Here is a 22320-nt window from a genome sequence, read left to right on the forward strand (position 1 = left end):
ATTTCTAATTTGTTTGTAAAAGCTATTAATGGATAGAAGTACTGTCTTCTTGTGGTTGATTGGAAATAGAGAAATAGAAAGATTTTCTTCTTGAAATTATCTGCAGTTAAAGGGAAAAAGCAAAATAGATGTGCATTGTAACTGTCATAGACATCTGCTTTTAGGTAATCATTTTTAAAGAAATATGCCATGACTTTTGGGGTCATTCGAACCTGCAATAATGTCTATTTAATATAAGTATAAATGTCAGGTTGTGGCATACATGTGGAGCCAGTAAAGACGAGTATTTCCTGTGATAATATTCATGCATCCTAAATGTTGACTTTTGAAATTTACCTTGAAGATGTATTCTATTTTCACATTAGGGTCAGTTTTCACTTAAGTACAGGATCGTTCTAGAAAGGAAGTACAGAAGTGTTAACATGTGAAGGAACAAAATGGATGTAGATCCGAGTAACACCATTGACTTGAGCATCTTTGCTGGGCTTCAGGGAAGAATGTGGTTGATTGAAAACCAGTGTAAATGTTTTGTTGAACCACTGTTTAAGAAGAGATCATCAGTTTGGGATTTGCTTTTTTTTTAAAAATCATGAAAAGCAGTTTGCTTGGCACTTAATGTTTGATGGAACAACTATATTTTGAAAAATTTTACCCCCCATCTTACATTATGCAAACCCATGAAATAAGAAAGAGACATACCCTTCTCCTTTTCTTCCACAACCTCTGTTAACCCTCTTTGGAGTTTTATGTCTTTTTAAATATCAAGAGTTGCCCAAAAGGGCCATGAGGAAGTAAGGTAGTAACAAGCAAGGGGAGTGAATCTGATGGGGACTGCAGTGGATCAGAAGGACCTTATGTCAACCACAGTGAGGTTTCAGTTCCCCCCGCTCCAGACAGTTGTTGTCAGGTGGGGATGCAGGCTCAGTGTTGTGAGATCCTTGTCTTCTCTCTCTCTTTTTAATGGGAAGTCAGAAATCCAGATTTTTATGTGGACTCTTCTGATTTTTAAATCTTGGCAACCTTTTCAAATATTTTTAGAAGTGTGTGGTCCAAACAAAACTCATCTGTAGGCTTTATTCAGCCTAGCGACTGCCAGATAGAAACCTCTGTTTTAGATAGTATTTTAATGGATGAAGATAATAGTTTCATTGCATGTGAACATTAATCTTGGGAATTCCCCACTGGGATGAACCAAATTCTTCATTTTTTTTTAACAATTAAAAAAAAAGTTTGGTAAATATATTTCTGGTGCTGATAGTTTTGATGTATAGCTTTTCTTCTTGTGACCCACATACAAAGAAAAATCAAATGTGAGCAAAACAAAAATAGTCAGAAGATTTTAATAAAAGTTGAAAAGTAAGAATTTTAGAATTCTAGGGAAGAAAGGGGAGATATCTAAATTTGGAAAAGAATTCCATGATTTGTGTCAGTAACTGATGTAGATGAAAAGTTGAATTCAACTATAAAGAGGTTTTTATCTCACCTTTAAGCAGTGGATTGTTGGCCCTGAATCTTTGCGGGATTGCAGTAATTTACCAGGCAATTGACTATGATGTCACGGAGAGGAGACGAACCACAAGGGGAAAAATTCCCTATGCCAGTTCATACAAGGCCAATATTGTATACAAGCTTCTAGAAAACATCATTTATGTTGTATAAGATATGTTTTCAATGCCTATATAAATTTTTTGAAGGGGCTCTTGAAGATAATCTATTCATAGTTGAATTTCTCTAGGCAAATCAGATATCAGCATTTTATCAGCATTTTCAACAGAACCAGTAATTAATTGGTTTGAATTTCAAATTGAAGGTCATCCTGTTATTGATTTTCGTGGGAACAGGAAGCAGCATCTTGTTAAAATGATCTGCAAATGGTGCCTCCGTGTGCCTAGTTTCCGTCTAGGGTCTTGTTGAACAGCATCAACGTCAGTGTCGGGCACCAATCAGAAGGGAGTCACTGCTGATATAAACATAACAAGCTGTTGGTTTGCTTCCAAAACAGCAGAGAAGAGCTGAGCTGGAACAGAGACCAGAGAGTAACAGTTTGTTTTATATAGTAAGTCAGGTATTTTAACTCAAGTGACTTGTGCGACTTGTTACGAAGCATCTGTCAGTGTGTCAGAATGACGTTGGTATGCCATGTTCCAGAAGTTCAGCGTCAACACAGTTGTGACTTACCAGTTTTAGAAACCTTTCAACTAGGAATTAGATAAAATACTCTTTAATACTGGGGTGGGAAGCATTGCCGTAAAGAGGGTGGTGAAGAATGGAGGATAAAAGAATATACTCCTTTAGATGCTCTTCCTTTTTATAAAATAACATTTGTGTCTTGTATTTTAGAAGCAGTTTTATTGTTGCATGTGCCAGGCTGTTTTAAAGCAGTCCTTTCTTTCTCCCTGTGTTTATACTTCTTGCAAATGGTGTAATGTGAGGGTAACATGAACTAGGTGGGTGGCAAACATGATGCCTTTCTAAACCGGAATAAGTATTTTAATTTGAGCTATGCGAAACAAGTTGGAAAGTGCAGCTTCTTCTTAGGGTTCAAAGTAAAATTCTTAATGAAAAAAAAAAAAAAGGGAGGAAGGGGAGCCTTCCATTTTAAATACCCTGGAGCTGTGAATGCAGTTATTTTCAGGTTGACTTCATTTTGTGTAGGCATGAATGCGGCACCAACCATCTACGTTAAGCCTTAACATTCCACAAAGCCATTTCAAGTTTATTATGAACTTCAAAGTCTGCTCATCCCTAGGAGAATATCAAGTTTAAGCATGCCACTCTGCCACAGTCACAGTTAACTTTCTTCAGTCGAGAAGTGACTTTCTTGAGTCAAAAAGGCTCACTTTCCTACAGGTGATCCAGTCTTTGAGACCAGTGCAGTCATCTCGCTGATTGTTGCCCTCCTGAGTCGTTAATCTATCTTGTTAGCAGTGCTTGGAAAGTACCCCCAAATAAGGCAGGACTCCTCACAATTTGTTTAAAGCTTTCCAATGAGATCAGCATTCTTTTTCAGCTTTTCTTCTAGAGCTCAGGTCATTGACCCTGTTTTACCAGTTCCCAGTTGGAGTTTCATTACAGGTTATAGAAACATAGGGGAGTGTGGGGGAAGATGCTGATGCTTCCCAATGCTGTCCCAATACTTGCTAGTGTCTACACTTCAGAGGGCTACTCGTGCTTTGGGAAGGAGTATGGGGCTGTTCAGCCTGATCTCTTGGTGCTCAGCGTCTCTTCTTAGGGAAGGAAATTCTTCATTTCCTCTATGTAAAATGCCTACCCTTTTGGAGGCTCCTGGTCTTTAGTTCCTACCTCACTCATTAAACCACCCTGTCCGTAGTATCATGCATCTCAGAGATGGAACTTGACGGACTAGTCAGCATTGCAAAGGTCACCCTAAAGCTATTGGCAGAATACACTGCCCTTTGTTGCTCAGTGATTATAAAGCTACCTTAGCAGTTAACTGGATGTATTTGACTGAGCTGCTTTTCCCGAATACCAAATTATCCATTTCTTATAAACACCTGATAGAATGCCCAGTCACAAGCTGTCTCAAGTATATTTTCAAAAGATATCTTTAACAATACTTGAAATATCAGCGCTTTGGCCACCAGAAGGGGTAGTGTCCATTGCAGTTTTGCTTCAGTGAAAATATTTCTAAATTATTTGAGAGTTTTTGCATTATCTGAAATGATAATGTTCCAACAAATTAGAAAATTAAAGGTGTTCCCCAAAGTTTCTTATGTTACAGCTTGTCTTCTGTTAGTGTAGCAGTATTTAAAATCATGTTGTGAATTGACTTTTTTAAGAGAAATGCTATAAAACTTGATTTCCTTTCTTGTTATTTTCCATGAATATAAAATATGGAAAGACCTTTTTTGGTTTTAGGTAATAACTTTAAACAGTATAAAACTGGGTTTCACCATATTTTGTGTATTCAAATGCACTTCAGAGTTTTCTTACTGAAATATTAGTTCAATTCTATTCAGAATTATAGAGGAATAACTAATAAATGATCCAGCTACTTATTTGAGGCAGGGGAACTGCACTTGAGACTTGAGTTTTGTATTTTACATGCTTGCATTGATTTTGTAATACCAGTACAATCTTGATATACTTTCTAGTACACAGGTAGCATCTTTGCCTTAGCTGTCATTTAAATAAAGATGAGTAAAGAGTAAATAATTATCTTTACATGAGGCATGTACTTTGGACTAACTTCTCTCTCAAATGTGTGATTTGCCATATCTTCTTACCTCCTCCAGTTCTGTTTGGTCCTTGTTGGATTGGGTAAGCAATTTAGGCATTTAAAATTACTTCTTCTTTGGTTTCAAAGCGAGTAAGTAAAGGTGCAGAGAAATCCCTTCAGTTTACCTTTCAATATCTTTGAACCAAGCAAATTCTGTCCTACCTTCCTGTCATGCATCCATCCAGTTTCTCTTTGAGCTAAATAAGCACATCTATAGCAGACTATATTTCCCCCTCTCTCCAAAATAATAGGATGAAATTAGCATTCAAATAGCTTTTGTTGCAAAAATTCAACAATCAAAGGAAGGGAACCAAACAAAAATGATTTAAAATAAGATGACGAGTATGAAGTTCAGGTACTGAACAGTATCTGAAAGCAAAGTATGGTGATAAGAGTTTTGTGTTGCACGTTCTTAAGACTTAAGTGTTTGTTGAAAAGACTCTTTTTCTTTAACCCAGAGGTATGTTTATCTTAGAATAATAATCATTTCATGCTGTTCATTTTTTTTCTAGTTGACCCATTCTCCAGACCTTTTAAAAAAAAACTTTTTTAAGTGGATGTAAATTCCATTTTAATTAGACCAGTGCAATCTAATACTGCAGCTAGCCAGGAATGGAAGAAACATGCTGGAAGTTAATACAACCCAAATCAGCCATAGCCAGATAATTCCCCTGATCTTTGTAACAACCCCCTTCCCCACCTCCACCATGAAATGACCCTGTTGTTCTGGAGTTTCAACAAGACATTTAAGGTTCATTTAAAAAAATGATCATCCTTTACAGGATTCTTTGCTCTTGCATTTCTCTTTCTTTCCCTTGCCACACAGCTGTCATTGGTATAGGAGAAAGGTTGGGGGGAGGGGAAGAGGAGGAAGCCCTGTTCAAATCGTGTCACGTAGCACTAATTCATCTGCTCTCATTAGAGGGAGCGAGGGACAGCAGTGATGGCCAAGAGCTGCACTCCACACATGACACGCGAACAGTTTGGGGAATAGAAAATTGCTTTCTCAGGAAGCCCAGCCAATTAAGGACTTGACCATATTGAATGTCAAGTGTTAATTTAGGTTTTTCTTCATTTTCCCAGTAGTAATGCGGGTCCTGTGATGAGCAAATACATGTCAAGTAAAAGTTGATTGCATGAAGGACCCGGGTATTATATGTCACTGACAAGTCACAAATGTACTGAAGTCTTTTAACCCCTTAGGTGGGTGTGGTGGGGGAGGGGAAAGGGGAGAGGATTAATGTTACCATAATGATAAGAATAGATGGTTTATGTGGAAGTGGCATGGATGGGACAGACAATAATGGTAATTCATGCAAAAACCAGGGATAGGACAAATCCTACTCTGAGGGCACAGAAGCCCTTGTAAAGCATATAATACCATCCTCTGCTGTTGCAAACATGGTACTCAGAATATATATTGTCTGTTTTAAGATTATATGAAAAGGGAAAGTAATGTACTCTATGGTCTTGACCTAGGAAATTCCTTATTAATTATCTCCTTTGAAAGAAAGAAAACAGTCGTTAAGTAATCACACTCTTTTGGGCATTTTAATCCGTTGGCTCAGTGCAGCTGTTAAATTTCCAGTATTTATAATTTCAGTTTCTAATCAAATACTCATTTAAAGAAGTAGCTGTGTAATTCTGTGTAATAGCAGAGATGCAAAATATGAGACTGAAAGAACGTTTGTTTTCCATCTCGAGTATCTCTGGAGGGTGGTGTTTAGCCAACAGAAACTGGTAGAAGGTCAGTCATTGTCTTTCATTTCTTTTGGTGCCCAAGTGTAGAAAGGAGGAGATTCAAGCTTCAGTGAGTGAGGTAACTTTGCCTTTTTTAAACTGAATGTTGCAGGTTGCCCATCATGTATAGCATCTCATTTCCATTCATCAGCATTCATTTACATGTGAATGTCCTGAAAATAAGAGAATATCTGTTTCTGTTGCAGTTGTACTTGTAGCAAATAAAAATATCTGGTCACTTTAAAAACAGTGCTGTGTGTCATTTAAAGAATCTTAAAGTGAAACTCAGAGCAGTTACAGTCTGGTCATTTTCTTCCCTTTTTATGTAATAATCACGTGCCCCCTTCATATCTTTAAGGCTGTCACCTTAATTCAATACTTTCTTGAAATTTACTCTCTTTTATTTATTCCACAGTGTTTTAACATACTTGCCTTTGTGTCTTGACAATGCCTGCACTCGGAAGACTTAAGTCTGATAGTGCTTTAAATTTGGCAGCAAAAAGTATTAAGCCTTTCTCTCAGGTTAGGAGCTGTGCTATCATTAAATTAAAAGTTGGTTAAATTTACATTAAAGAACAGTTAGGAAACAATTCCAAGAATCTGATGTCTAATAAAATAGATTTTTTTCTTAAGAAAGAAACATTAGGCTCTTAAATACTGGGGTGTAATGTCAGTTCTTTTACATCTCCCCTCCCTGTCTCAAAACTAACCAAATAAAATAAACTAGCCCTCCCTTCCCTTCCTATGTTGATAAGCTCTGTCTATGGGACTCTGGTGGCATTTCAAAAGTACTGTTTAATTACACTCTGATTGTCAGCAGCTTCTCTTCCGCTGGGTGTGCTGAGAGACTTAAGTAAGTTTCCGTAAAGTAAATTCTGATGATGGCAGCTCGGGGTTGCTGATTCAAGTTATTCCTTCTCTTCTGTGTCACTTTTGACGGATGGTACCTAATGCAATCAGCCACAGGCCCACAAAGCCTTTCCTTGGGTTGCGTTAGTAACTGGACCAGGGGTTCCCCTCCTCCCCAGATCTTGCCTTCAGATGTTCACTCCTTCCTGCACCCCCACCCCGCCCCCAGCATGTCAGCCCAAATAGGAAAGGGGAAAGAACTGCAGGACTACCCCGGACAGGCTCTTCCGAAACCTCCATCTCCCGGTGGTGCAGTCAGAGCTGCCTCCCTTTGCGTGCCTTTTTGATAAATTTAAGAAGTCAAATCGCTGACACAGATAGATAATCCAAGTGTATAGGGTGAAGAGTTATAAATTAACACATTATTCCCTCTTAATGTGAAATACTTGAGAATGCATTTTCTCAGTCCCCTGACATCTTACCCAGTGAGGGCTCGCATTGTACTTTTCAAGTGGCATTGATTTGTTAAAGCGCTGAATTAGCATCTCTGGCCAGCTGCTTGATCCACTGTTGTGTCGTGGGGCTCCTGTACCTCCTCTCTCCCCAGCCGTCTCTTTTTTCCCTTCAGTCCTGCCTTTGCTCTCCCTTTCCATTTTGCTTCTGCCCACCCCGTTCTCTGTCTGTCTGCTCCTTCTCTTTCCTATTGCTTGTGTTTCTTTCAGTCTGGTTTCATTCTTCTGCATCTCCCTTCTTTTCCTTCCTTCACTATTCCATCCACACGCTTCCTTTCTTGTCTCATCTTGTTCCTTCTGAGGGTTGCCCTCACTCAGGGTTAAAGTCTGACTGCCTGTGAGGGTTAAAGTGTGACTGCCTGTAGGGGGTGTGAGATGGGACACTGGCAGGGACTACTAGGGGTGGATGACTTAGCAAATCCAATAGCTCCAAGTAGACTCTTGTGGAGAATAGATTAACATATGCCTGTTTGTGCTTATCTAAATAGGGGTTGGTGAGAAACATCTCACCTATTTTGCTTGCTAGAAATTAAAAGGTAACTCACAAAACTTTAAAATTTGTATTCCCAAATGCCATTTAACACAGTAAAATTTTCTTTTGGTTAGGTTAAAGAAAATTATTGATGGTTATCACAGACTTGATCATATGCTTACACCCACACCAAAATGTTTCTGCAAAACTTTTGCATTGGTGCAACTTTGCACAATTCAATAAACTCACTGATAGAACTTTCTTTTTTTACAGGTTCGGTAGTGTTCTGATTACATTAATTTGGTACTGTTTCATATAAAAACATGACTTCCTCATGGTGCCTCACTGTACCATATCAGTATTAAGGTTATAAAATTGGTTGACAGTTTTTTACTTAGAAGTAAGGGATGGGTTATTGCTTCTTTTTAGCAGTGTGTCTCAAAGTTCCTGAGGTTTTCAGAGGAACTGCATCACAATTGAGAGGTTTAACATGCTGTGTGTGCATGATCACAGATTTGACCCTTTTCTTTCTCTAGATAACTGGTCTAAGATGCTTTGAGATCATCGTGTTGATTGATTTGATATGAGCAAAAAAGTGTATCTGCCTGAATTTAAATAGAAATTATCCTCTGTAATTTTAGTTTCATTGCTTTAAGTAGTGCTGTCTGCAGTTTTACTAGGCTTCCCACTAGTAACATAAAAATTGGATTTGAATATACTTTGGTAATAAGTCAGATCATTTAAAAAATCAGATATCTTTATTGCTGGATTTTATATATGTTAAAATGACAATCTGATTTCAGCATTTATATTTTGAAATGGAAATATTTCACATAGGATTTGATAGTCTTTGCTTCTCTGTTGGCTTGATTTCCCACCCCCTGTTCCTCAAGTCAATTCCTTTTTTTTTTTTTAATTAATTGCTGTCCTGCTAGCTAGAATTAGCATGGTTTGGCTAAGGTGAAGGGATTAGAATGACTCTTCAAGGCATGATAATGTCTGTTTAAAGAAAAGGAAGAAAAAAAAGTCTTTTAACTGGGGCTTAAGACTAATTCCATCTACTAAGGAGACAAAAATTACGCTAAAGGAGACAATTTGGCTTTATTTTCTGTGTGCATGTTAACCTGCGTAGTGATCATTATTTTGTATTTTAGGGTGTTCTCTGAAGGAAGATGTTCTTTACTTGCTGTAGGAAGGGGATGTGACCTCATTCTAGGAGATTAAGGCTGGAACACCTTTTGCAGGGATAACCACAGTTCACCTGGCTGTAGTTCAGGGTCAAGGTCAGGGTCAGGAGGGACTTGCTTCTTAGAATGGCCTCTGAATAGAGTAGAGAGGACAAATTAGAGAACAAAAAAGTAGGGCAAGGTTGAAAGTGAAAGTGCCCCATATGAAAATAGTTAAGGATCAGAAAAGGGAAAAAAAAAAAAGAAAGTAGAAAAATCTGGAAGGCATACTTGAGTAGTGAGAGAGAAGTTGAGGATAAAGGAAAAAAGAGAGGTTGGAGGGGCAAACTTATATCTTGTAACTTTCAAAATTAATAAAAATCAGGCCATACAGTACCAAACTGGCATCACCGCAGAGTCCAAAATTACTTCAAACAGTTAAAAACTTTTAGTGTAATTTTTGAGTATTCATTTGTTGTACATTTATTTTCTCTTGTTCCTTAGTTTGTTGCTTCTGTTCCTTGGAAGGCAGACAGCTCTGCACAAGTAATAAACCAATACATCTAGAGTTTAAAAAACCAAATAACTAATTTGTTCCTTGTTCCTTGGGTGGTAGTACTTTAGCCACATGAAATGGTTAAGTGTGGATATTTTATTTAGAGTTCAACACCTTTTGAGTTTTTTCTCTAAAATTCTCCGGAGAAATCAGAAAAATTTGTTTTTGTATTTTGTAAGTCTAAATGAAATGTCACTTAAATGCAGGAAGAACTGGCAGTTTTGATAAGTTGTCCCCAAAGCAAACCAGCTTGTCAGTAATCACAACCTAATTACAAAGGCAAATACAAAGTTTGTGTTTTAAAAAGTCGCAAGACAAAGGAAAAAACAGAAACAGACCCTTCTCCAGCACCAGGCAATAGCCTTCACCCCTGCCCCCCTTCCACAGGAGCCCTTCCATAGTAGCAGTAATAATAAGAGAGAACCTTTTGGCTTCAGCCCAAGTCCTGTTGAGAGGGAGCCGCCAGCGGCCTGCACAGTGTGTGGCTCTGCAGAAGTGCCAGAGTGACACACGCATCACAAGCCGGTCACAATGCGAGGGGTCAGGGGTCACGTTCAAGAGCAGGGTGTTGCTGGACCCGGCCGAGGAAGCAGAGGTGGCCCCTCTGTGCTCAGTGTGTGGGTCTGTGTACTCCTTTCCCGTCAAAGCTGGCCCGGCAGGGCCAAAAAAGCGGTTCCTTGGCAGGGTTTAATGGCAGGATGATGTAGTCTGTTGTGACTAGTGCATTCCTTTCAGGTTAAACTAGGGAAATGGCATTGTGTTAAAATTCCAAGTCGCATGAATGTTTTATTGCCACAGTGCATTTAGCCCTCTAGGGGAGTGTGTGTGGCGGCGGGTGGGGGCGGGGGTGGCGGGGGGTGGGGGGGACTTAGAGACTCAGGAACTATCAGAAGAACACTTCCCTTGGAAAATTTTACCCACCAGCGTGAAGCTGATTTGCTGTGATGGTCACTTAGAAGGGTTTCGCTTTTTCCTAAACTGACCGTTTTAAAAGTCTTGCCATCCGGACAATTACCGGCTGAAGAAAACACGACAGGACACAGGCAAAGAGGTGGCAAGATAGAGAGGAGGAATGCGCCAGAAAGGAGCTGAGCTGCCTTCTTGTATAAACTGCCCGAGAGCGGCAAGGGCCCCCTCCCCGCCCAGTCCTTGTTCCCCACTTCCCTGGGCTGAGCTTCGCTGTGCGCGGAAGGCCAGGAGCGATCAGTTACCCTTGCACCGCTGACGGCGAGGCCACTGCAGCTCATGGTACCGTATGTTACCAGTCAGCCTCCCTCATTCCTTCTCCCGGGCTGCTTTGGGGGCTGTGTGTGGGTGGTGTTTTTTTTTTTTTTTTTCAAAAACCCTTTTCTCTCTAATAACGGTTTCTACTAGTCAGAGGGATACAGTTTGGGAATGCAGAAGGACTGAGAGTTTCAAACAAAACAAACTTAAGTATGGCACTATTTTTTTTTCTTCTCTTTTTGGCATTCAGAAGGGATAAACCAAACCATTCTAGTTCAGTCGCAGCCAAAGGTTTCCAGTGTGATTTAAAACCAGGAATTCTGGAAAGAGGGCAGTTTAAGATGCAGATCATCTGGGCTGCGGATCTTGTAAACAGACTTTTGTACAACCACGTGAGCATCTTCAGGGTTAGAGGGCACGCTCAGGTTCTGCCATTGTCTGGGATGTATCCATTTTGCCAGTTGCCCCCACCAGTCCCTCTCTGGGGAAAACTCTAGCCTGGCCCTTCACCGCTCCAGTTGTTTAAGGCTTACCTTTACTCCGGGTGTGTATGATTGGACTTGGGTTGTAATTGTGCATGTTGAATGTAGCTGTCTGATGGCTTCGTGATTTGACCTGACTCAGGTTAATTTATAACAGATTAAAATATGGACGTATGGAATGGCCTCCTGATTTTGCATTGGGACTTTATAGAATATTAATGCATCTGATTTTTTTCCCAGTGAATAAGAGAAATACAAATTGTCTTGGGCTTACCTAAATAAACATATCATCTTAATTTGCATTTTAGGTTTGAGTTGCCTATCGCTCTTCACTTGCAAACCTTAATACTTGCTTTGATTCCATGTTCTTGTAATGGCTCATTTTTCTCTTCCTTAGTAGTAATTGATATATAAGACATACATAGAGTTGTGAATGTGTGTGTGCCTTGGTGTACATGCACACTTTGACAACTGCCACATGAATGCAAGGAAAAACTTTTTACAGTTGTTAAGCCAGGATAGGTTTCCACTGATAAGTTATTTTTTAGAATCTTATGTAACAGAAATTTAAGTCGAGAATATACTATAAAACAGTAAATTGTGAGTGTGTCTGTGTGCCTTATTTATAGAGTTTTGGGTACATGATTTATGTATTTCTATAAAATGATGGTTTTGTCCAGATAGACCTCCTGAGTTTAATCTGATTAGTGCTGTCCGTAGATGGTTTATTATTTATAAACAGATACATTCATATTGTTTATGGGAGGTCTTAAACCAACATGCAGTCAACTCGATGGCAAAATCAAGATTGATGTGTGGACTTGGCACTTCAAATTTTAGATGAACTCATTAGATATTTTCACTTACATTCTAGAGAATACTCACTTTAAGAATTCTTTTCAGTGCTGAATGTAATCAAGTGGTAGTGATGGAAGTTGTCTTTTGATGATTTTTTTTTCTAGTTTCCAATTTTAAAGTGCACTTTTCAGAGGAATATTTAACTTAACTTTGTGCTGGATTTCTTTTTCCCTTCTAGCCAGTTTCAAAATTAATTCTTTTTCCTAAAAAGTAGAAAAGCTTGTCAACAGTGCCAAATTGAGGGTAAAAAAGTCTATTGTGTATGCTTAGATTCTCTAACAAAATTTGTTATCCTGATCATGGAAGCAGTTTTTGATTATAAAAAGGATGTTGTGGTTGTATCCAAACCCTTTTCAATTCATTAAAATTGCCCCTTTATAATCCAAGAGGGAAAGAATGGAAATACCCCAGTATCACGTCTCCTTAACATGAAAATTAAAGTTGATTTAGAGTTTTTTCCCTAAAAATCAAACTTAAAAAAAATATTAATACTTGTTCTTTCAGCATTTTTCTCTCCCCATTGTACCAGCATTATTGTTTGACATTGCAGAACTCTCTGGTGGGGATTGAGAGCTGTGGAGGAGTTAAAGATTGGTCCCAGGTTCAGATTCTCATGTTGCCACTTACTTGTGATCTTGTGACCTTGGGTGAATCACTTTATCCCTAACATTTGTTTTCTTCTGTTTTAAAATGGGGAAAAGAACACTTGAAAATTTGTCAGGAAGATGAAATGAGACAACACCCATGAAGTTCAGGCACATAGTAGGTATTCAGTAAACTCTGTAGATCTTGTTCTTTGAGCTTGTCTTGAGGCAAGTGTCCCTTGGAAAGCTGCTGCTGCTTTTTTTTTTTTTAAAGAGGGATAAATTTGAATGTCTTAATTTCACCAAATATCAATAGGAAAGGAGATCCTAAGTATAGGCAGACAGCTTTCTTTCTTTCTTTCTTTTTTGAGAATTGCTTTGTATCATCCATTAGTCCTGTGTTTTTGCCACTCTGCAAAATTCTCACTGGGATGACCTTCCTGGATGTCAGAATGATGCTGTATTTCTGAGATATCAGTTATGGATAACCAAATACTAGAAGCTAAGCTGGCAAATTCTGTTACCTTCTATTTACTTTTGTATCATCAGTTCTAATCACTCCCTTGAATCAAAGCTTCTTGCTTTATCTTTGTTGTTGTTATTTAGTTCCTAAGGCGTGTATGACTCTTTTGTGACCCAGTGGACTATAGCCTGCCAGGCTTCTCTGTTGATGGAATTTCCCAGGCAAGAATATAGAGTAGGTTACCATTTCTTTCTCTAGGGGATCTTCCCAAACTAGGGATCGAACCTGTGTCTCGTGCATTGGCAGGCAGATTCTTGACTGCTCTGCCACCTTGGAAGCCCACTCATTTGGTTAGCACTTGGTAATAGAGCTAGAAGTTCCATTATACAGGTACCCTGGTCTCTGTCCCTGGCTTTATGAATATGCACTTGTATTCATGGAGAGAGGGTCACACTAAAGCAAATAGCATTTACACCTTTTAGTAGGACTAAACAAGAGTATAGCAAGGCACCTATACGTATATTGGGGCAATATTTTATCTTCATTTACAGTATTGCACTTTGCCTTAAGTGTAGTTAAGGGCTTGGAAACTATTTGTTGAGCAGAATGTGCTGCTCTTACTGTCTTAATCCTGGATTACGTTTTTATCAAAAGTATTTGTGTTATGTGTAGTATATTAATATTGTCATAGATGGTCGTTGATTAGCATTGTTAGTTTGCCTGACATCTCATTTCTTTTAGCCAACACTTGTTTGAACATACTGCATCTTTAGATCTAAAATAAATATTTGGTTTAGTGTTCACTTTCACCTATTGCTAAGAGTAAAAGATGGATTAAAAACTAATCATTTCGTAACTACCTCCTAGCTCACACAGTGTGCTAGGGGTGGTACATACTTTATCTTATTCAACTCTTAGAAAGCATTCAGGGCAGGTACAGTTATTTTCATTTTACAGATGAGGAAGTAAAGGTCTCAAATCTGTATCCAGCAAGTTTGACCCCCAGAATCTGCTTTTTCCTTACATTCTTCATCCATCTATAACCTAAGTCAGATATTACAAAAAATAGAAGATGTTGAACCCACCAATTTTTGCTTTTCCTTTCAAATTAAATTTTGCAAGGAAGCCAACATTCAGAACTGATAAAAATTAGACCTATTCTAGAAGAAAAGGGTCCAGCCTCCGAGTTCTATCTTTGATCTGTGGAATACTTGCTTAGAAAAACTGAAGTTTAATGCCTGCTCACCCTATAAAAAGGAGGCATAGCAAACCCAAGTAGTCTGGGAGTTAAAGGGTTCGTTTACCATGGTGCAATTGTGGGGAATTCACAGGAAGGCTAATCTCTCCCTAATTTGAAAAGAGAACGTATCTAAGAGAAAAATAGTGTGTAAATACTAGCATTAAAAAAAAAAATCTATATCATTGTACAGCTCTTCACATGTTAATTTTCAGGGCACAGATTTTGTTCAGTCCAAAGTGATGAAGTAATTTTATTGTGGGAAGAGTCACAAAAGAATAAGTCACCACTTTATGTTTAACAGGAGCCCGTGTCTACAAACGTATACAGATTCCAGTTTGACAATATTAAAAAGTTGTGCTCTGTGTAATGTATAGCATATCTATAAAAGATATACATGTCACATGCATATACAAGTAAATGTAAGGATGGAGAATATGGGTAGATTTAACTCAGAAATGTTGAAAAACATACTATTTTAAACAAATTGCTTATAAAAATTAGTCAACATGGTAATTTTGTAATATCTTTATAAACCAGGAATTTAAAGTTTTTCATCTGCTAAATTTATATTGGGATTTTGTACAGTCCTTCATTAGAAAATTAAATTTCTATTTTATCAGCATGGGTGGCAGAGACTAGGTTTTCTAGCCAGATGTGTTTGCACTTGAATCTATCTCTTCTTTATGTGACTTTGGAAGCTCAGTTACTTCATTTCTAAAAGGAGGGTTAGAATTGGTGCCTGTGAAGTGTCCGGCACAGAGAGGATGAGCCGCGCTGTTTGCTATTAGCAGTTTCTTTCTGAAGTTCCTGTTGTTAATTTGCAAGCCTTATGCAGTGTTTAGTTAGCATCTCTGTATCAGTGGTGGTACTGAGTTCTCAATAATTGTGTCATGTATACACTTAGCCTTTTCAGTTAACCGCTTTAAAAAAAATACTTATGCCAATCTTGCTGAAGCTTAGTTTTGCTGAAGAAAATGAGAGTGGAGAAAAATCTCCCCTTTCTTACTCTTCACTGAGAATCAGTCATTGAGCAGCATAATTCTAAAATCTTGCGTGGCTTTTGGGTACTTTATGAACCTTTTTATAGTAACCCAGAAGCAAGACACTGATTGAATTAATACATTTCCATGGAGGGGCTGTTCTTTTAACCTCTCCTCTTCCTCCTCACCCATGTATGCTTCGGTAAGGGACTTTTCCAATCCACAGAGGAGGTTGTCACACTGGGGATGCGGCTTCATAGATAGGCAGGCTGTTGGTGAGCCGAAGAGCCTTTCTGTCTTGAAAACTAAGAAAAAAGAAGATTAGAAACAGTAACAACCAAACCAGAAGCCCTACCCTAACCAAAAAGAAAGTACAAATCCGCCCCCCCTTTATTTTCTGAAAAACCTTGTGCTTTTTATATAACACAGAATCTAAGCATAGCATGCTGACTTTGACTTTTCAGTTTTAAACTTTTTTTTTTAACAGCATTTATAAATGGTACATCTTCATTGTGAAGATCTCATTAAGAAGACTACAAAGAGAGTAAACACTTCCTGAATGGCTGCCACCAAGGAACCATTTTATTAACATCTTTTTTAGTCATCCTTTCTCATTTACGCATACATACAGGTGTATGGATAGATGCTCATTACATACAAGGATTATGGATACGTGACTCTTTTTAAACTCGGGCATGTCATAGATATCTTTCCATGTCTGTAAGTAAAGCTATCCATCATAATTTTTAATGGAGTCTTAGTGTATCATTGTACCATAATATACTTAATGAGTTCTTGGTTTGTGGACATTGAGGTTGCTGCCAGTTCATTCAATTTACAAAGAGTGGTGCCTCAGTATGGACATTCTTGTTTGTGCTTGTATTTTTATTTACTAAAGGGGATTTCTTGAAAGTGATGTTCCTGGGAAAAGGGGTACAATTTTGTATATTTTAAAACAGTGGTTGACAAACCTCTTCTATAAAGGCCCATGTGGTAAATAGTTTAGAAGCCATGGGTTTCTGTGATAACTATTCAATTCTGTCTTTGTAGCCACAAACAGCAGTAGAATATATATGTATATAAAGGAATAGGTACAGCTGTGTTTCAGTAAAACTTTATTAATTAATATAGAAGTGGGCGGCAGTCTAAAATTTGGCTCAGAGGCTGTAGTTACCTACTCCTGGCTTGAAACAAAGGAGAAACTGATGGGCACTGGAAATCTACTCCCAGTTGTCTATAAGCTATTTGCATCGCATCTTAGAAATGTCTTCTTATCTGAGGGTAGTATAATGGGTTGATTACTTTCTTTCCAGATATATGGTAATCAATAGCTAAAAGCTTATTATAGGAGGTTTTCATACTTTCACTAATTGTAAAGCTTAGTAAATTTTAAAATAAGAAGATATATGTGCCAATATATATTTGTTAACAACTTGTTGGGCAGAGAAATAGTATCTCTAAAACTTACATTTTAGAGGAGATGTTGTGCGTTTTCTCACCTGTAGAAGACTGCTTTGATAGAGTAAGGTTCTCGAGGTATCCTTAAGTAAGTCAGAAGGAAAGTTAGCAAGAGAAGTATCATTTCAGCAGAAATATACCACAGATCAACAGGGTGACATTGAATTAGTTACTGAACCTTTACAGGCTAAATTACACTCAGAAGACTGCTCTGTGCATAAATAGAAACCTCCTTGCATCTTGAATTTTTATAGAATAGGAATCACTGGCCCTTAAATGCCCTAAGGGTATTTGTTGAGGATTGGGTGGAATAATGATATGGTTAAAAATCACTCTGTTTGTAACACTGGGCCACTGGTGCCACTGTGAATTTTAAGAGATTTATTTATTATTTATTTTGCATGCATTGGTTGAGTATCTGCTGTGTGAAAAGCTGATTGAGAGAAAACTAAGGAGAAGCCAGTAAGTTCTTGCCCTTCAGGAGGAAAAACAGGTAGTGTTTTTATTTTTATTTATTTTTTATTTTTTTTTCATGTAGTGTTTTTAAAGTCTGCAGTTGTGTAGTGCTGACTGCCATGGGGGTGGTAGAATGCTGCGAGGGAGAGGTCTTCTACCTGGGGGTATCAGGAAACTTAATGGAAGAAATGGCCTCCAGAAATACGGAGATGTTCAAAAGTTTAGTGCAAAGTTTCCCTGGCGGTCCAGTGGCTAAGAGTCTGCCTTGCAGTGCAGGGGACATGCGTTTGATCCCTGGCCAGGGAGGATCCCAAATGCCTCAGGACAACTAAACCACGACTGTTGAGCCAGCGTGCTACAGAGTCTGCTTCACAAAAAAGACAAAACACACGACTTGAGATGCCCGCACACCATCGCTAGAGAGTATCCCCCTGCCGCACGGAGAAGGCCAGCTCACAGTGAGGAAGAACTAGTGCAGTCAAAAAACCCCACAATAATTAAAAAAAAAAAAAAAGTTTAGTGCAGGGGAGGCTATTCCAGAAAAAGAGTGGTATGAGAGCTATGTCAAAGTAGGAAAGCCTAGAGCATATGCACCCACTCCAGTGTTCTTGCCTGGAGAATCCCAGGGACGGGGGAGCCTGGTGGGCTGCCGTCTATGGGGTCGCACAGAGTCAGACACGACTGAGGTGACTTAGCAGCAGCAGCATCAGCAGAGCATCCGCACCCCACTCCAGCACTCTTTCCTGGAAAATCCCATGGACGGAGGAGCCTGGTAGGCTGCAGTCCATGAGATCGCGAAGAGTCGGACACAACTGAGCAACTTCACTTTCACTTTTCTCTTTCATGCATTGGAAAAGGAAATGGCAACCCACTCCAATGTTCTTGCCTGGAGTATCCCAGGGTCGGAGGAACCTGGTGGGCTACCGTCTATGGGGTTGCACAGAGTCGGACATGACTGAAGCGACTTGGCAGTAGCAGAGCATACGCAGGAGACATTAAGTCTAATTATGATTAGACTGTCTCTTAATGATTTAAGGCTTTCCTGGTGGCTCAGATGGTAAAGTGTCTGCCTGCAATGTGGGAGGACCCGGGTTTGGGAAGATCCTCTGGAGAAGAAAACGGCAACCCGCTCTAGTACCCTTGCCTGGAAAATTCCGTGGATGAAGGAGCCTGGTATGCTACAGTCCATGGGGTCGCAAAGAGTTGGACACAACTGAGCGATTTCACTTCACTGAAGTATTTGTCATGAACGAGGAGGAGAGATGAAGCTGGAAGGGCAGGGCAGAGGTAGGCTGTAGAGGGCCTGGAAGGAACTTTGTAATTGGTAGTTTGTGGGGAACATCTAGGAGAATAGGTTTGACAGTTGGAGGGGTGGTACATGGCGCTGGTTGATGAGTGTGAAACGCTTTATCCATCACTTAAGGGTTACGGCAAAGGTCTGAGCATGCTCTTGCTAGAAATGGTCTGGATGGAGAGACATGATCTGGAAGGTGTATGGGAGGACAGCTGAGGGGATCGGAATGGGGCAATAGGCCTTCAGAATTTACTGGGTTTTGGAAATAAGGAGAAGGCTTTTCATCATCATCTATGGTTCTGAGTCTTTGTTAATGGGATTCTGGTGATACTAATGCAAAAAAAAAAAAAAAAGCCAACAAAGTCAGGGTAGAGGTGTAGTAAAGAAGGGTAGGCAGTGAACCCATATCCTTGTTTATCTCGAGGTGTTAACTAAACACTTGGAAATTTCAAGTGGGAGCTTGAAAGTGCAGGACTAAAATTCATGTGAGTGTTAAGGAATAGGGATTGGGGATAATTGTTCTCACACAGGTGGCAGATGAAACCGGGGAGAGCATGACATCTGAAAGGAAAGCATGTAGAGAGAAAATGGCATTGTAATAGCATTTATTATGGTAAGTTATTGACATAAATAAGTCTATCTTTATTTGAAGCTGTGAACATCGAAAGCACACAAAATGGAAAACCAGGTGTTTTATCATTTATAAAGTGTTCTATTGTCTACTAAACCTCTTTTAGATTTCAGGAGTAAAGGATTTCAGTTTCAAAAAATACCTTATATGATCCTCAAGGATCCTCACTATATCTTCTCACCACTTCCTGAGACCCTCAATAACAGCAAGGTGCCATTGGTGGGGGAAGTTGAGGCTCACTTTTTACCTGTTTGGTCCAGAGTACTGTGTACAGCTTTTCACCTTCCCTTGACCTCACCCCAGTTGATCTAGGGTTGGGAAGCTGGTGGGGTAGGTAGGAGGAGCGTGGGTCTTCCACAGAAATCAGCCTCGTATCCTTTTGTGCATTTTCTCTTTTTAGTTTGAGGTCCTCAGCAGGTTCCGAGGGGTGATTGCAGTGTGCAGTATGACTTATGCTTGAGTTGGGAAAGGTTTCCCTGTAGGGAGCAGCAGGGGTGAATCTGCCTTCCCGCTTCCTTTCTCTTATCATTACCTGTGTTCAAGCTTTGCGTGCAAGGAGAAGCATGTTCCTTCATTGATCTTGGGCGTGCTGAACTGTAGGCCTCCGCATCATGGTGAAGGCTCCCTGCCAGCTCTCCTGGTTTCTGCACCCCAAAATTCCACTGGCCGCTTGGTACTATTTGTGGTCTGCCTTCAGGCTCAGTCTCCATAAGAAGTCTAACCCATGTCACATGGGGCAAGAGCCTAGTCCACAGCAATCTGCTTCTCTGGACAACCACTGTGCATTAAATCTAGTATAAGTGCTCATTGTATGGCAACTTACGCTTTTTTTTTTTTTTTTTTTTAAATCATAATAGGCTTAATGTAGGTGGCTCAAGAACTAACATGGGATGTTGAATTTTGGGGAGGGGTAGGTGTAACATTTTCTCTTTCATTCTCTGGCATGTGACACATTTTTCTATCACGTTTCATTCCTTAAACTCCCCTTTCCGTTTTCTCATGTATACCTTTTCCAGTCATCTGCTTCTCTTGAATGTTGTGAAATTTAGGGAGGGAAAAAAATCCATTGATTTGTCCCATTTTGTGCTGTCCCTAAAGGAAGATCAAGTGAAATGCACTTGTTTTCTTCCCAAGTGAACGCTTTCCTAAGAAATGCCACTCTGTCAAAAAAAAAAAAAAAATTCTTGGTGATCATGAGTTGAAAGTTGTCTCTGTGCCCTCACTAGAGAGTTCAGTGTTGTTCTTGATTGCTGTGGAAACCAGGGAGACGGGCTGAGTGCTGCAAACCCAGTGGTTGAGTTCAAGGTGACAAGGGTCCTTTTAATGTGATTTTTAGCTTAGATGCTAAAGCTAATGTCTGTCCCCAAGTTATTTCCTTCTCATGTCGGCAGCATCCGTGGAGTTGCCCGTAACACTGCTGCTGAAGTGGCTTGCTCATTTGGGCTTTTTCTCTCTTGAGAGTCTCCTTTCCTGACACCGACTCTCCGAGATCCCGAACCTTGTGCCCTGATGTTTGCTTCTTTGTTCTTCTTACTTTGTTTTTTCTTTTGTCTTTTTTTTTTTTTTTAAGAAGACTTTTGCTTTACCAGTTCTTTTTTGATTTTCCAGTTTATTTAGGCCAGTGGTTCTCTAACTTTTGTGCTCATCAGCATCACCTGGAGGGCTCATAAAACGAACCAGCCCAACTCCACCTCGCATGGAGTCTGTCATAGAAGGTCTCAGTGAAAGTCACTCAGTCATGTCCAACTCTTTGCGACCCCATGGACTTGGATACAGTCCATAGAATTCTCCAGGCCAGAACTCTGGAGAATTCTTTCCCTTCTCCAGGGGATCTTCCCAACCCAGGGATCAAACCCAGGTCTCTTGCATTGTAGGCGGATTCTTTACCAGCTGAACTATCAGGGAAGCCCCAGGTCTCAGATGAGACTTCAGATATATTTCAGATAAGTTACCTGGTGATACTAGTAACATTCCCAGGCTGAGAATACACCTTGAACCACGACTTAGACTGTTATCTGTCAGTTTGCTGTTTAGTTTTGGGTTCTTCCAAAACTGTAGGGCTTCTTCAGAATTCATTCACCTGAGTTTCCTGGAAAATCTACCTTTTATCTTTTATTGATGTATAGTTGATTTACAGTTTTTCCGGTATTTGATAAAGTGATCCAGCCACACACACATACATACATGTACACACACATATATATGTATTTTCTTTTTCACCTTCTTTCCATTATAGATTATTACAAGAAATTGAATATAGTTCCATCTGCTATACAGTAGGTCCTTGTTGTTTATTTTATATATAGCAGTGTGTATCGGAAACTCATTTTTAATTCATAGGTCAAGCCACTAGCATGAAAGTGAACTCAGAAAATTGCCTCATCCTTTCATAGTAAAGGTCTTGGCTGAGGCAGGAGTGGCAGAGAGTAAAATGTGTCTCTTTCTCCTTCCCCCAGTGGAGGCTTAGGACAGTCGGTCTCTCAGAGCCCAGACACATCTTCATAGTCTTTGTCAGCACAGCATTCTAGGAAGCTGTCTACAAGTTGATGGAGCCGGCCCCTAATTGAGACTAATTGAATAGGTATAATTTTCAGTTTCCCTAATTGCTTGTATTATTCCTTTGACACTTGAGGTTTGCTTACATGCCCTAAATTCCTCCTGTCCCTGTCTCAAACTTCTCAGCCCTGATGGGAATGGTGTGCTGGGGTGGGAAAGAACAGGGTATCCAGGGAAGTATCATTACCTATGCTGTGTACCTACTGTCTGCTTAGATGTTTCACCTGAAACATCTAAGAGATGTGTCCTCTTCTTCAGCCTTACCAACCCACCACAGTGAATAGAATTATTGCCATTTTACAGATGTAGCAAACTAAGCTCTATATTGGGAGCTAACTGACCAACTTCAGAAGATACCGCAGCTGGGATTAAAACAGGAGTTTTATTCCAAAGCTAGTGCTCTCTGCATATTACCTGGCTTTAGGATAGTTGGCATTGAGCCTTGAGGACAGACAGAGTTTACCTGGGCATATATATATACATACATATATGTGAGATTTGACTTAACATCAGTCGTAACACATGGCGATGTATATGCCCATGAGCAACAACTTGGGGT

The 22320-nt window shown here is 39.6% G+C and overlaps 1 protein-coding gene across 7 annotated transcripts in view; it reads left to right on the plus strand.

The window, feature by feature from the left end:
* The window catches only part of BNC2 (basonuclin 2), a 486498-nt gene that overhangs the window by 170891 nt on the left and 293287 nt on the right, over nucleotides 1–22320 (plus strand). Inside the window, exon 1 of one of the 7 annotated variants that reach the window (XM_018051932.1) lies at nucleotides 10387–10783. The exons of the other annotated variants lie outside the window; for them this stretch is intronic. Coding sequence (XP_017907421.1) covers nucleotides 10781–10783 — 3 coding nt within the window. The 5' untranslated portion in view covers nucleotides 10387–10780. Of the gene's footprint in view, nucleotides 1–10386; nucleotides 10784–22320 lie in introns of those variants that run through there. 7 annotated transcript variants of the gene reach the window in all.

The sequence above is a fragment of the Capra hircus genome, chromosome 8 (genome assembly GCF_001704415.2).
Source record: "Capra hircus breed San Clemente chromosome 8, ASM170441v1, whole genome shotgun sequence".
NCBI classification, from domain to species: Eukaryota; Metazoa; Chordata; class Mammalia; order Artiodactyla; family Bovidae; genus Capra; species Capra hircus.